At 41.6% G+C, this 13473-nt stretch overlaps 2 protein-coding genes across 5 annotated transcripts in view; one reads left to right on the top strand and one right to left on the bottom strand.

Moving 5' to 3' along the window:
• The window catches only part of sh3bgrl2 (SH3 domain binding glutamate-rich protein like 2), a 68640-nt gene extending 63699 nt beyond the window's left edge, over positions 1–4941 (top strand). Inside the window, exon 5 of the transcript XR_014602548.1 lies at positions 4932–4941. The gene's annotated coding sequence lies outside the window, so the exon portion shown is untranslated. The remainder of the gene's footprint in view (positions 1–4931) is intronic.
• eya4 (EYA transcriptional coactivator and phosphatase 4) overlaps positions 1–13473 on the bottom strand; it is an 81755-nt gene that overhangs the window by 10628 nt on the left and 57654 nt on the right. For all 4 annotated transcript variants that reach the window (XM_084082372.1, XM_084082371.1, XM_084082373.1 and 1 more), the window contains 6 exons: positions 13288–13424; positions 12684–12767; positions 6264–6353; positions 5528–5586; positions 5005–5165; positions 3699–3813 (listed from right to left, as the gene is read on the bottom strand). In XM_084082372.1, coding sequence (XP_083938498.1) covers positions 3699–3813; positions 5005–5165; positions 5528–5586; positions 6264–6353; positions 12684–12767; positions 13288–13424 — 646 coding nt within the window. The remainder of the gene's footprint in view (positions 1–3698; positions 3814–5004; positions 5166–5527; positions 5587–6263; positions 6354–12683; positions 12768–13287; positions 13425–13473) is intronic.

The following is a 13473-nucleotide window of genomic DNA, read 5'->3' as shown; positions in this document are numbered from 1 at the left end:
ATATTACCTTGAGTTTCTAATTAGTGTGAAAAGCCTGGTGGCGCAAGAGAAAAGGAGAGGCCTCGCAGGTGGAAGGTTGGGGGTTTGAATCTTGGTCCTGGTAAATCTCTATCTTTGCTCTTTTTAAGGCGAGGAGCGTGGAATCAGCCCGCCTCCCTCCTCACGCCCTCTTTTAGCTCCGGTAGGAGGGGAGGAGCATGGGTAAAGCCCACCTCCAGTGGGAGGAGCTTAATACATTTGCATAATAAGCAAAGCAATTTGTGTTGTATGGCATTGACATTATTAGTATTATAGCTGACTTATTTGTTATTTTTTTGACCATTGTTTTATATTTTTTTAATTGAGGCACTTTGAAGTTTTGTATTGATTGTTGTTTTGGTTGTTTGAGATATTTTGGATTAGTTGTTTCAGTGGTCTTTTGTATTAGGTGAGCTTTGAACCCTGAACCTTTGGTTTATAAACCGCTGATTGATCTATTGAGCCACGCTGGCATAGAAGATGCAATTGGGAATGTAATACTTAACTCACCTTTCACAATTTAGATGGAAAGTGAAAAATGCTCTTTGGGAGCTTTGAATCCAGAACCCTTGGATTTGAAACCCCTGAGTTATCATTTGAGCCATGCTAGCATGGAAGAAGCAATCGGGAATGTAATAGTTAACTCACCTTTCACAATTTAGATGGAAAGTGAAAAATGCTCTTTGGGAGCTTTGAATCCAGAACCCTTGGATTTGAAACCCCTGAGTTATCATTTGAGCCATGCTAGCATGGAAGAAGCAATCGGGAATGTAATAGTTAACTCACCTTTCACAATTTAGATGGAAAGTGAAAAATGCTCTTTGGGAGCTTTGAACCCAGAACCCTCGGATTTGAAACCCCTGAGTTCTCATTTGAGCCATGCTAGCATGGAAGAAGCAATCGGGAATGTAATAGTTAACTCACCTTTCACAATTTAGATGGAAAGTGAAAATTGCTCTTTGGGAGCTTTGAACCCAGAACCCTCGGATTTGAAACCCCTGAGTTATCATTTAAGCCATGCTAGCATGGAAGAAGCAATCGGGAATGTAATAGTTAACTCACCTTTCACAATTTAGATGGAAAGTGAAAAATGCTATTTGGGAGCTTTGAACGCTGAACCCTCGGATTTGAAACCCCTGAGTTATCATTTGAGCCATGCTAGCATGGAAGAAGCAATTGGGAATGTAATAGTTAACTCACCTTTCACAATTTAGATGGAAAGTGAAAAATGCTCTTTGGGAGCTTTGAACCCAGAACTTTGAAACCCCTGAGTTATCATTTGAGCCATGCTAGCATGGAAGAAGCAATTGGGAATGTAATACTTAACTCACCTTTCACAATTTAGATGGAAAGTGAAAAATGGTCTTTGGGAGCTTTGAACCCAGGACCCTCGGATTTGAAACCCCTGAGTTCTCATTTGAGCCATGCTAGCATGGAAGAAGCAATTGGGAATGTAATACTTAACTCACCTTTCACAATTTAGATGGAAAGTGAAAAATGTTCTTTGAGAGTTTTGAACCCAGAATATTCAGATTAACCCCTGATTTATCATTTGAGCCATGGTTTGTACTCCTGACTCATGTGCCATGCTAGCATCTAACATGCATTTGAGAATGTAATGATTAACTGAGAATGTAATACTTCACCCACCTTTGAGAATTTAGACGGAGAGTGATTTTTTTCCTTCTGGAGTTTTGGTCCTTAAACTTTCTGTTTATAAACCCTTGATTCCTCATTTGAGCCATGGTTTGTTTGTACTCCTGACTCACATGCCATGCTAGCATGGAAGATGGAATTGAGAATGTAATAATTAACTAAGAATGTGATACTTAACCCACCTTTTTGAGTTTAGATGGAGAGTGAAAAAGTTCTTCAGGAGTTTTGAACCCTTAAAGGTTCTATGACATTCATTTTCACTTTTTTTATTTTTTATGTTTTTTTGGGGGTTTTATGACCTCAATTACACTGTCGATTAATCTCGCCCACTCTCCTCCTCGCCCCTCCCCTCCCATATCCTTTCCTTTGGGGGGGCGGAGCAGAGGTGATGATTGACAGGCAAAATCCCTCACCAGCGACACCCGCAGGCAAAGATTTATTTTTTCATTGCAGTTGAAAAGCCTTTAGAAATGTGAGATAAAAACACCTGCCATGGATCAATGGAGTGGATGTTTTTGTTAAAACTACACATTTGAAGGACCATGACAAAGACTTTTAATGTGTGGTAAAACTGAACGTCATGAAACCTTTAACTAACGGTTTATAAATCACTGATTTAGCTGGCATGGAAGATGCAATAGAGAATGTACTTCACCCACCTTTGAGAATTTAGACGGAGAGTGATTTTTTTTCTTCTGGAGTTTTGACCCTTAAATTTTCTGTTTATAAACCACTGATTTAACGTTTGAGCCACACTGGCATTGAAGATGCAACCGAGAATGTAATATTTAACCCACCTTTTAGAATTTACATAGAGCGATGATAACGTTCTTCATGAGGTTTGATCCCTGAACCTTTTATTTATAAAACCCTGAATAATACCTCGAGCCACACTAACATGGTAAACTCAGGTATTAACCTAGAATTTAGATAGTGTAAATGTTCCCAACAGTGGTCTAGAACCACAAACTTTGTGTTTACAAAACTCTTAACACATCCCATGTGCTACAGAGGTATGGAAAGTATCAGTGAAGTCAAAACTTTACCTGGTGGGATTTAGATGCAGAAAATGTTACCACTGGTGGTTTCAAACCACAAACATTCTGTTTACAAAGCACTGGCATTTCCCCTGCACCACAGACACATGTAAGTTATGGGTGATCTAAAAGCTTTATAATTTTAATTGAACATTAAATGTGACAATGATTTACTTAGCCTAATATAATTTAGACCACACCCTGCCCACTGTTGAATACTACAAAATTGCATACATTTAGTATGCATCTCACGTACTGTAGTAATGTAGTAGCTACTAAGCTTTCGGACATACAAAATAAATAGTAATCTGGCATACTACTGTAAATAGTATGTTGGTATGCACTTTGAGACGGGGCCCATGGCTCCTTGAATGGTGGTTATTACACCACCTTGACAATTCAGTTAGTTGCTTTATACCCCAAATAAATTATTATGTTCAGAGCTTTGGTGATCCATTACTTTCAACGACTATTAAATAGTTACAGCCTAATGTAAGATCATGCCCATATTGATAATTAACATTTTAGACTAGATCCTAAAGTATGCAGCATCACGTCATTTACCAACGTATAGAAATTAGAAAGGACTAGACCATACCCGGTCGACGCATCCGTGGGGGGATATGCGCACATGATCTGGCAACCCGGGAGGCGACATTGTTTGACACATAAACGCTAATAAGAAGCTGAGATTTGATGAAATTGAAAAACGGGCTTCACAGTTAAGTTGAGATGGTAATGGTCAATGGCTGTGTGCAAAATCAGAGCAATTGGTCCAGCCACTGAGGAGAACCGGGTAGCTTCACCTACCACTACAGAGGTTACTAGAATTATAGTAGGATGTATGGACGTTTGGTTATATGTATGGATGATATATGGATGGGTGGAATGTTTGCTGGATGGATGGATGGATGGACGATGGATACATGATTGGATGATGAATGGAAGTTTAGATGGATGGTATTTGGATGAATGTGGAGGAGGCACCTAGAGCTGATAATGGACAGTGACTTGAGTGCGTTGGTGAGCCAGGAGTCTGTCAGAGCCTCCACCTCTGCTCTTAGCTGGAGCCAGGCGTCCCTCTTAGCAGGGCCCAGTAGACCTACAATAAGAATTGAAAACGTTTGAAAATCTGCCCAAAATAGGGATGCCAGGGTTAAAGTGCTTAAGAGCCTTTTGGGCAGAATGTGAAATGACAGAAATCTGGACTAACTCCAAAACTAAATCATACCAGAGGGAGCTTCAAGTGACTCTAAAACAGTGGTTCTCAAAAAGTGGGGTCCGGTGCAGAGCATGTGAGCGGAGCGGAGCGAGGCGATTTTTAGCATATCGGGGAGCGAGTTTATAAAAAGGTTGGAGCGCTACTCGGAGCAAGGACCGCCTGCTGCTCCAAGCCGCACCGGCGGGGGCTGCCCACCGCATGTTTGAGCATGCCCGGTCGCACGGACTCAGACACACAGACATCCAGAAGTCCACAGCGCACGTCCTTGATCAAGATTTCATTCAAATTTCGACTTTTTTTTCTTTTTTCTTGCTGGTCTGAGCGGAGTGCGGAGCGAGAGGTGCGCAAATCAACGTGAGTGACGGAGCGTAGCGGGGGGGGGGGGGTACCCAGCTAAATGATTGGTAACTCTGAGCGAGTGTACTAATGGAACCAACTGGACCCGTAAGGGTGCATTTGGTTCCATTTGTACACTCTCTGAGTTACAGACCAATAAGGGTCCATTTGGTTCCTAACTATCTATCATTTAGCTGGAGACCCCCTGGAACTCCCTCAAGGACCCTTGGGGGTCGCTGGACCCCACTATGAGAACGACTGCTTTAGAATGTAACCATATCAGCACTGCTACTAGAGGTTTAGAATCTAACTTAAAGCAGTGGTTTTCAAACATGTGTACACTCTCAACGCTATGGGAGTCCGTGGCCTAATGCAAAGTAAACTAGGGGTCCTTGAAATGAAAATCACTGCTCTAAAACCTCCCATCATTCCACTTCCCTCACCACGAGGTTGGCCTGCCTGTTTTCATTTGTCACTTATCTCAGTTACTTTGTAGCACTCTGTGCCTTGTTTGATAACTAGAGGATAATTTACTCCCATCTTGCACTTTGTAAATCACTCTGGACAAGAGTGTCTAAAGGTTTCTGCCCCGTCGTTGTCGGGGCAGAAACCTTGCATTTCCATATTTCATAGTTGTGAGCATAATGACATGCCCAAAATAGGGACGCCAGGTTGAAAGTGTTCAAGTTTGTCTGTGTTTTTTATAAATATTTAACACCTGACTGGATGGCTTACCCCCCACATTGTTTTTGTATGTGGTGTACATCTCTTTGACTCGTCGGTAGCGGAAGGCCAGCTTCCTCATCCAGTCGACCCCACCGCGGACCCCCGTGGCCAGGCACAGGTTGGCGCTGGTTGCAGCTGCATGGAAGCCATCAGTTGCAAAACTGTAAGTACTGTCGATAACAATAATGATTATGTTTTATTACAAAACTCTGCTCTTGGGGAAACAAAAAGATTAATTTATTCATTATTCAGGACTGTGTTTTTTGTTGCTGTTGTTGTAAGAACGGCTCTGATATTTATTAATACAAATCTAATGATGTATTTGTTTTCTTTCTTGCATATATTCATTACAATAAATGTTATCTTTATCCTTAAAAGGCCAATCAAAACCAATCAAACAAGCAATAATTGTAATCAATAATCAAGTACATGATTGTTTATAAATGTGTTGGGATTTAATACATTAATACATTTACCCACAATATTGAGATTATACAGATTATAACTGAGTGGAAATGTCTTGAAATCTCACCTTAAGTCCTGGCCATTGTCATCTGATGAAACGTCATCAATGTGTACCTGATCACACTCCTACACACACACACACACACACACACACACACACACCACACACACACACACACACACACACACACACACACACACACACACACACACACACACACACACACACACACACACACACACACACACACACACACACACACACACACACACACACACACACACACACAATTAGAATTCAATAACAGTGCAATCATGTGTATAAACCACTTAGGGCTCTATCTTGGACCGAAGTGGCTAAACCCACTATTTGAGAATTTAGCATGGCGCAAGGGGTGTTCCCCTGCAAAAGCTGCAATCTTCGGACACCAGCCTTAGCCCTAAAACATCTACGTTAGATTATGGTTTGGGCGTTACATTAATAAAACCATTCACCTGTCGCACATGCCGTTGCCTTTAAGAGAAGACTGCCCAATTAAGCCATTATCCCCAGTGAAATCTTGTGAAATCTCGTGCACAAAAATGAATTTCATGCATTGATTTACACCTGTAAACCTGTGAAATCTGATTCTGATTCTGTTATATGATTTTATGCCACTAGGGGGTAGTATCTCTCATTAATTTATAACCCACTAATTTGTAGTCTAGCTGTGTGCATTAGGCTGCACTATAACAAGCAAGGTGAAAACTTTGAAACGTGCACAAAGGAAACTTTAGTGTCCGTCTGTTTTTATCTCACTAACCTCCAAATCATTGAAGAATAAGTGTGTGTCAGCCAAGTTGAAGATCATCTCCTCCATCCGTAGACCAAGCGTTACTGCCATAGGAGGGTCCTGATGGAGAAGAAATGAGTCATCATCATCACCATCATCATCATCCCCGAAACCGTCAGGTTGTCCATTATAGTCTGGATTTATGTTTTGATTAATCTTAATCTTCTGTTGTCTTAACTTGTCTTTGTGTTGAATCCTTCTTGGAAATAATTTAAAAAAAAAACATAACTAGTCAACTGAAAAACAGAAAATACTAAATATGTTTTTGAACAGAGATAAATCTTCAAAACACTTCTGTAGTCTGCAAATGAATGTCCTACATCACAGGTTTTCAATGTGATTGGCGCCAGGCAGTCCAATCAGAAAGGAGAGGAAAAATGGAGGACAGAAAATCAGAAAATAGCAGATCTACAAGCTCACAACACTGTGACATGTGAGCTTGTAGATCTCCTATTTTTGCTATTTTCTTTTCTTAGCCATTTCGCAATAGGGGGGATGCAGCCAGATGCTATGGCTATTTAGGGGTTGTTCCAACTTCCTTGGCATGAGAAAGTTTGGGAACCCCTGAGACACTATCACCTCTTACCAAGCACATATCCAAAGACAGTATGTACAAAAAGGCTATTATGAGATACTATTCATACAGATCACACGGAGGGCAGGTCGGCTGGCTGGCAGGTAAAGTGGCCAAGGAGGTTGTATGTTCAAACCCCATGCTCTTTCATGACTGAAAGAGCATGGGGTACTTGAGTACATGCGATTTCAAATATTAGTATGAGCATTTGTTTTTAAATAATGCTATTTTTAGCGATTGTTTTGGAATTTAGCTTAAATTTACAAGTAGCCTATTCAAGTAGCCTAAATGTATACTCAAATTATACTACTCAGTCATTACTTATGGTCTAACAGTAATAGCTAATTACAATGTGGCTACCCCTCTGGGTTATGGGATCTAAATAGCCAATCCACCCCTCCATGTTATGGGACTGATGCCTCTTGTAAACACTAATCTTTGAAAGTTATTTTTATTGGCAACCGGTGGTCAAATGCTATACAGACCTTTAAAATATTCAATTATTACAATTACATTGATAAGATACAGTACATAAAAAGACACCATGTGACTTTCTTTTTCATTTTGTATGACATTATAGTGACACATTATAGTGTCTTTTTTATTTTTAAATTAGCAACATAGAATGACGGCAGTACCGGGACACTATTATGGCCGATTTTTATATCACAGTATCTGGATTCAGCGTTCTCTTGGTCTCAGCCATCATCATCTACAATCTTTTATTTGATTTTCGTTTACTCCGTTTTTTACTCTACTTATTCTTAAGATATTATCTATATCTCATCAACCCCGCCCCCCACCCCCAACCCCGACCGACCCCCGCTGCCTGCTAGAGTTGGTATGTTCCACTAATCTCAGCATTTGCTGACAGACTGGTTGCACTTGTTCGGTCCCATCAACATTCCTCAACCGGGGTGGGGGGGGGGGGCAAAAGGGGGCACAATGTATGAATGTGTTTGTGAGTTTGTCTGATGGAACACTGTATGTGCTTGACCAAAAGCGTGCGGCCTCACAGGGAGGTGCTTGTGCGTGTACATGCGTGCATTTGTGTGTGTATGTGTATGTGTGTGTGTGTGTCTGTGTGTGTGTGCGTGCGTGCGCTGTTGTGGGGGACAGTCCTGCCAACCAGGGCTCAGCTGCAAAAACCATCATCTGCGATAGGTCAGGGAGGGTCGACAGCTTGCTGTGCGATTTGCTGACACTGTTAGACGACCAGAATAGAAAGAAACTAACGTGACGGCCCACGTGGAGAGACACAGAGAGCGAGGGAGAGAGAGTTGGTATACCCAGACTGGAAGAAAGTGGAAGTGATAAGGAGTCATTAGCCTGATTTATATTTATATACTAAAATAACACATTTTCAACTGAAAAATGTGTTCCATTTATAAATAAGGCGCTAGCATGTCCGTGAACATACCTGCTGGGTAGACGGCACGATTGTAAGCATATTCTGTTTCCTAGTGTCAGTGACCTAACTCAGTGGTTCTCAACCTGTGGGCCGGGGACCACTGGTGGGCTGCGAGAGTATTGCAAGTGGGCCCCCAAATAATTGGCAAAACAGTACGATTTCAATCATAATATAACATTAATATAATTATAATAATAATATAATTGTACAAAAAAACAAACCAAATCATTGTGATACAGTAAATATTAACTTTGATTGACCATTGATCCAAGACGGAACACAATCGATTAATTGATCATTAAAATAAAGATGCTCTGAAAATGCACGCGACCCACCCATCGCGAACGCTTTCAATACTTTCAAGTGGGCCCTGATCCATAAAAGGTTGAGAACCATTGACCTAACTAACACAAAGTATGAGGCACGGTAGCCCTACCTCTGCATGGTTTGTCTCACATGTAAATGATTATGTTGGCTGCGAGCCATGTGAGAGATACAGGGTATAGCCATGTTTGTCAGCAGACATAAAACTGAAATGTGTTCTCTGTTTTCGAGTATTTAGCTTTCCTAAAGAGTTATAGGAAAAGATTTGGCTCATGTGGAAGATTGTTCTCCAGAACTATTCAATCTATCATAGACAATTTCAAATATTACTTTGGTCTGGAACAAGTCTACCTTGAAACAATTCTTCTCTCTCCACCTCCGCTGTTATCATTCTGACTGCCATGACAAACCCACGCTTCAGTAAGATGTGAACGATATTCCAGGTTGTATGCATAAACTATCCCAATGAGAAATGAAAATCAATGTGTTTGAGTGCGAGTGCTACAGAGAGTGAGCATCATGTTTGTCTCTACAGTGCTCATGGTTGGATGTTTGATTGTGTGTTTTTGGTTATGTGTTTGTGTACGTGAGTGAGAAAAAAGGAAGTGATTAGCGATTATTTTCTTTGGAATGGCGGAGACTATGTTTTGCACCGTCCGTCCGTCCGTCCGTCCGTCCGTCCGTCCGTCCGTCCGTCCGTGCGTGCGTGCGTGCGTGCGTGCGTGCGTGCGTGCGTGCGTGTGTGTGTGTGTGTGTGTGTGTGTGCGAGCAGCTAATCTCCAGCACCGCTGGCCCGATCGCAGCGAAACATGTGCACACACCCTCCCTGGATGCCAGAGCAGAACCTCTGCCCCAAATGTTTCAGATCGGCCTGTTATAGCGCCAGCAGGAGGATGATTTTTGCAACACAAATGTTTTTATGTTACTCCTACAGATTTGGTCTAAACATCACGCTAATCGGTACACAGTATCTCTATAGTCATGTGATCAAGAAGGATCTGTCCGATTTTTCATATTCCATCCTGATTTATTCCATCCTGCAGATTTAGATTAATCATCATAATGCATCCAATTATTTTTATAGCAGATAGTAGATCTACAAGCTCACAACGAGCCAGATCGACAATTCTTTAATAGCAAAAGGGTGAATAATCAATCATTATTGTCCAACAATATGATATATGATGACCATGATACTGACCATGATACTGACCTGAGACTGACCATGATACTGACATGATACTGACACCTCAACAAAAACACTTTCACCTAGAAACTCCATTCTCCACTCTTTATTATATTTTATAATTCATCTTACTGTGGACACAAATACTTGAACGTTTTACTTTGAAATGTTTAGTAGTTTTTGAGATATTTAACTTTTAAAACATACATCTGAAAACCTTGTCACCTCACTGTTCCTTCATACTTTAACCTATAAACTTGATTCACAATTGAAAAATTCCACCTTACTGTGGACATGTATGCTTGAGATTTTTACGTTTAAAAAAAATCCGCCCTTACGGGCCTCTCTATCTGAGACTCCCAGGCTGAATTAGGGCCCCAGCACGTCCCTGCATGATAACAAGACCAGGAGACCTGGTTCTGCCAGACCCAGAATGACCGAGGTCCCTTTTATGCCCATGTATGGACGAAATGGGGACAAAGCCTCATGTAGGCCGACCCCTTGGGTCTGGCAAAGACATGATACTGACATGATACTGACATGATACTGACCGTGATACTGACATGATACTGACATGATACTGACCATGATACTGACCATGATACTGACATGATACTGACATGATACTGACATGATACTGACATGATACTGACCATGATACTGACATGATACTGACATGATACTGACCATGATACTGACATGATACTGACATGATACTGACCATGATACTAACATGATACTAACATGATACTAACATGATACTGACCATGATACTGACATAATACTGATGATGCCAGTATCATGGTCAGTATCATGGTTACTATTGTAACAGGCTTATTGTCTCTCCCTCGGCAGTAGGCTAATACTTACATAATAATCACATCAACAGTTTAATGTAAAATCTGATATTTGGAAATTGATGAGATGTTTTCTAAATGATATAAGCAACACAATACACAGTAAAAAATAAAGCTTAAAATTCAATTGGGTGTGGGCTGCGTTAAGGGACCCCTGGATATCGTATAGGGGGCACTGGCCCAAAAAAGATAGAAAAACGCTGATATGATTCTTAAATGGGAAATTCTGCATGCTGAGTACTTCTACTTTAGCTAATATAAGTATATTTTGATGCTGATACCAAAATCTGAGTACCTCTTCCACCACTGTGGAGTCCATGCCATGGAGCATGCGCATGTGCATGCACTTTCATAAAAAGTGAAAAACCATTTAAAGCAGATCTTGTATACACTGATCCCCTATGAGAGGGGGTTGTCATGCCGACGGTGTAAACACCACTCTTGGCGAGGTGTGAACAGAAACAGCTGCCACCATATTTCTTAAGGGCAGGAGTGGACGAGGTGTTAAAGAAAAAAAAAAGAAAAGGAGGAAAAAAAAAGAAAAGAGAAAATCACTTTTGTTCCAAATTGTTTTAAAACTAAGATTAGGAAACGTGTCTTTTGGTTTGCCACAAGTCTGCTGCTACTCAGCGGCACATGCAGACATTAAGAATACATGCACCAATTTTGTGCTACATCACAAAACATGACACCAGTGGGTAAACAAAGGTTGTTAAGTTTTATTTGCAATGAGGGAGCTGTTGGAGCCATCAATATAAACCTGGCATTTTGTTTTGTAATCGAGGAGAAATTTACAACTCTCTTACATTCGTTAAAATACAGTCCTCTGGAACTCCTCCGTGACTCTCTCTCCAGCCAATGCAACACAAACCAAGCAGAATTTATTATGCCACAGGGTTTGCACACATGCATAGTGTTCTCTCTCTCTCTCGCGCTCTCTCTCTCTATCTCTCTCTCTCTCTCCGAGACGCACACACACACCCACATGACTATTTACAACCCACCAGGGCATTTCTGTCTGTCTTAAAAAGCATTTCTAAATGCTATGGTCCACAAGTGCAGAGGAACTAGGAAGTGCAACGGTGCCCACAAAGCGTGGTTGTAAAACGCCTGAGCTCCCATGGTTCCATGCTAGTCTGGCTCTAAATGGTTGGCGCTCCACCCGCTTTCTCTTTGGACGTCCAAACAACACGGCAGAACTGAGTCCGCGCGGGGCCGCAGTGGAGTGCGGCCCCGTACAGGCGCTACTGGCTACCACCACCATACCACAGGAAACTACATCATCCAATAAAAAGGCTGCAGTCCTGACCACATAGTCTGATCTCGGACACGAGCCAGCGACCGACAGAATGCAGGGGAACTGTAAACAGTTGCAGTCGCTATCCGGGCAGGCCAGACCACCAAATGGGATCACAGGGAAGTTTGGTCAAAAAACATCAGACCAAAAGAGAGAAATTATGTTGTCAAATTAGGATGATGCTGGTACAAACATCATCAGTTTTATAAATATATATATATATATTATATATATATATATATATATAACCAGAAATGTATCTAAAACCAATGTGCACTGGTGTTGCGTGTTTATTTTGTTCTTTGGTGCTGCCAAAAGCAGGATACACACAACTTTCCCAAAATATAAAAAAAAATCACTAGACGCAATGAGGGGATGCTTTGATGCCCACTGAACCGGATCAAGCGTCTGAGCTTGCGGTTTTCTATAAGAAATAATGGAATAAGCCCTTAACTGTGATTTATTTCTGCGTGAAAAAATGGCAGCACAAATCAATGTTAAATCTATGTATTCATTCATACACATACTCAAATCAATGCACTAGCTCATCTCTCCATACACAGTAAAATCCTCAGTTGATATTATATACATTTGGAACTCTGTCAGTGTACAAGTGTAACCAAATTGACGCATTAGGGTCCATTTGGTTACACTTGTACACTCTTAAAATTAACGCATTTTACTGTGTCGTTTGAGGACAAGGCAACAATATCATGTGTGGGCCTCTGGGCGATATCTCACCTTGCCATATTTCTGTGCGTAGGAGCCTGTCAGCAGAGAGTGGAAGACAATGATGGTCTCATCCAAGTCCCACACAAACACCCTCTGCAACAGACAATCACATGAGGTAAGAAAAGAGCATCCATCTCCCTAGGCCATGGATGCATAAACAATGACACTGTCTATTACATTTCTTTTCTGATTTGCATTTTCAAAAGTAGTCGAGGTTCAGTCTGTCAGCATGAAGTTTATGTATACGTCATCGTACGACCTTCGTCACTTGATGAAGTCGAAATGACTATAAAATATAGCTTTCTTCCATTTCATTTATATTTCCGGTGACACGGTCAAGTACAGATTAGCCCTACATGTCTGTTAACCACTTGAACCCAAGCATCCGTATACTGCACGTAACGTTCGGCAAAAACTTCAGATCTACAAGCTCAGATCTACAAGCTTACAACGCATCACATTGCAACGTGTTGTGAACTTGTAGAACGGCTATTTTTGGCAACACGATTTGGTGTAGAGTGAAAAAGAGAGCAGTGAGTACAGTTGCAACTCTGTTTGGTAAGTATAGAGTGTTTGAGTGGTTAATGTCAGCGATGGAGGTCTGGCGCCTTACCTCCAGGTCACTGTCCGGTGGGGGGGAAGGGTTGTTCTTGCGGCCCCTCCCCCGAGATTTACCGCCCCCGCTCCTGCAGGCGCGGTCATCCAGCTCCTTGATGGGCGTGGAGGGACTCTGCACTGTGTCAAAGTCCGCTGAGAAAGCGCACGCGCGCACACACACACACACACACACACACACACA

This window comes from Gymnoscopelus microlampas, assembly GCF_963454915.1.
Source record: "Gymnoscopelus microlampas genome assembly, chromosome: 16".
In the NCBI taxonomy this organism is placed as follows: Eukaryota; Metazoa; Chordata; class Actinopteri; order Myctophiformes; family Myctophidae; genus Gymnoscopelus; species Gymnoscopelus microlampas.
The sequence above is the reverse complement of the archived record's forward strand: the minus strand, read 5'-3'. Positions and strand labels throughout refer to the sequence as shown.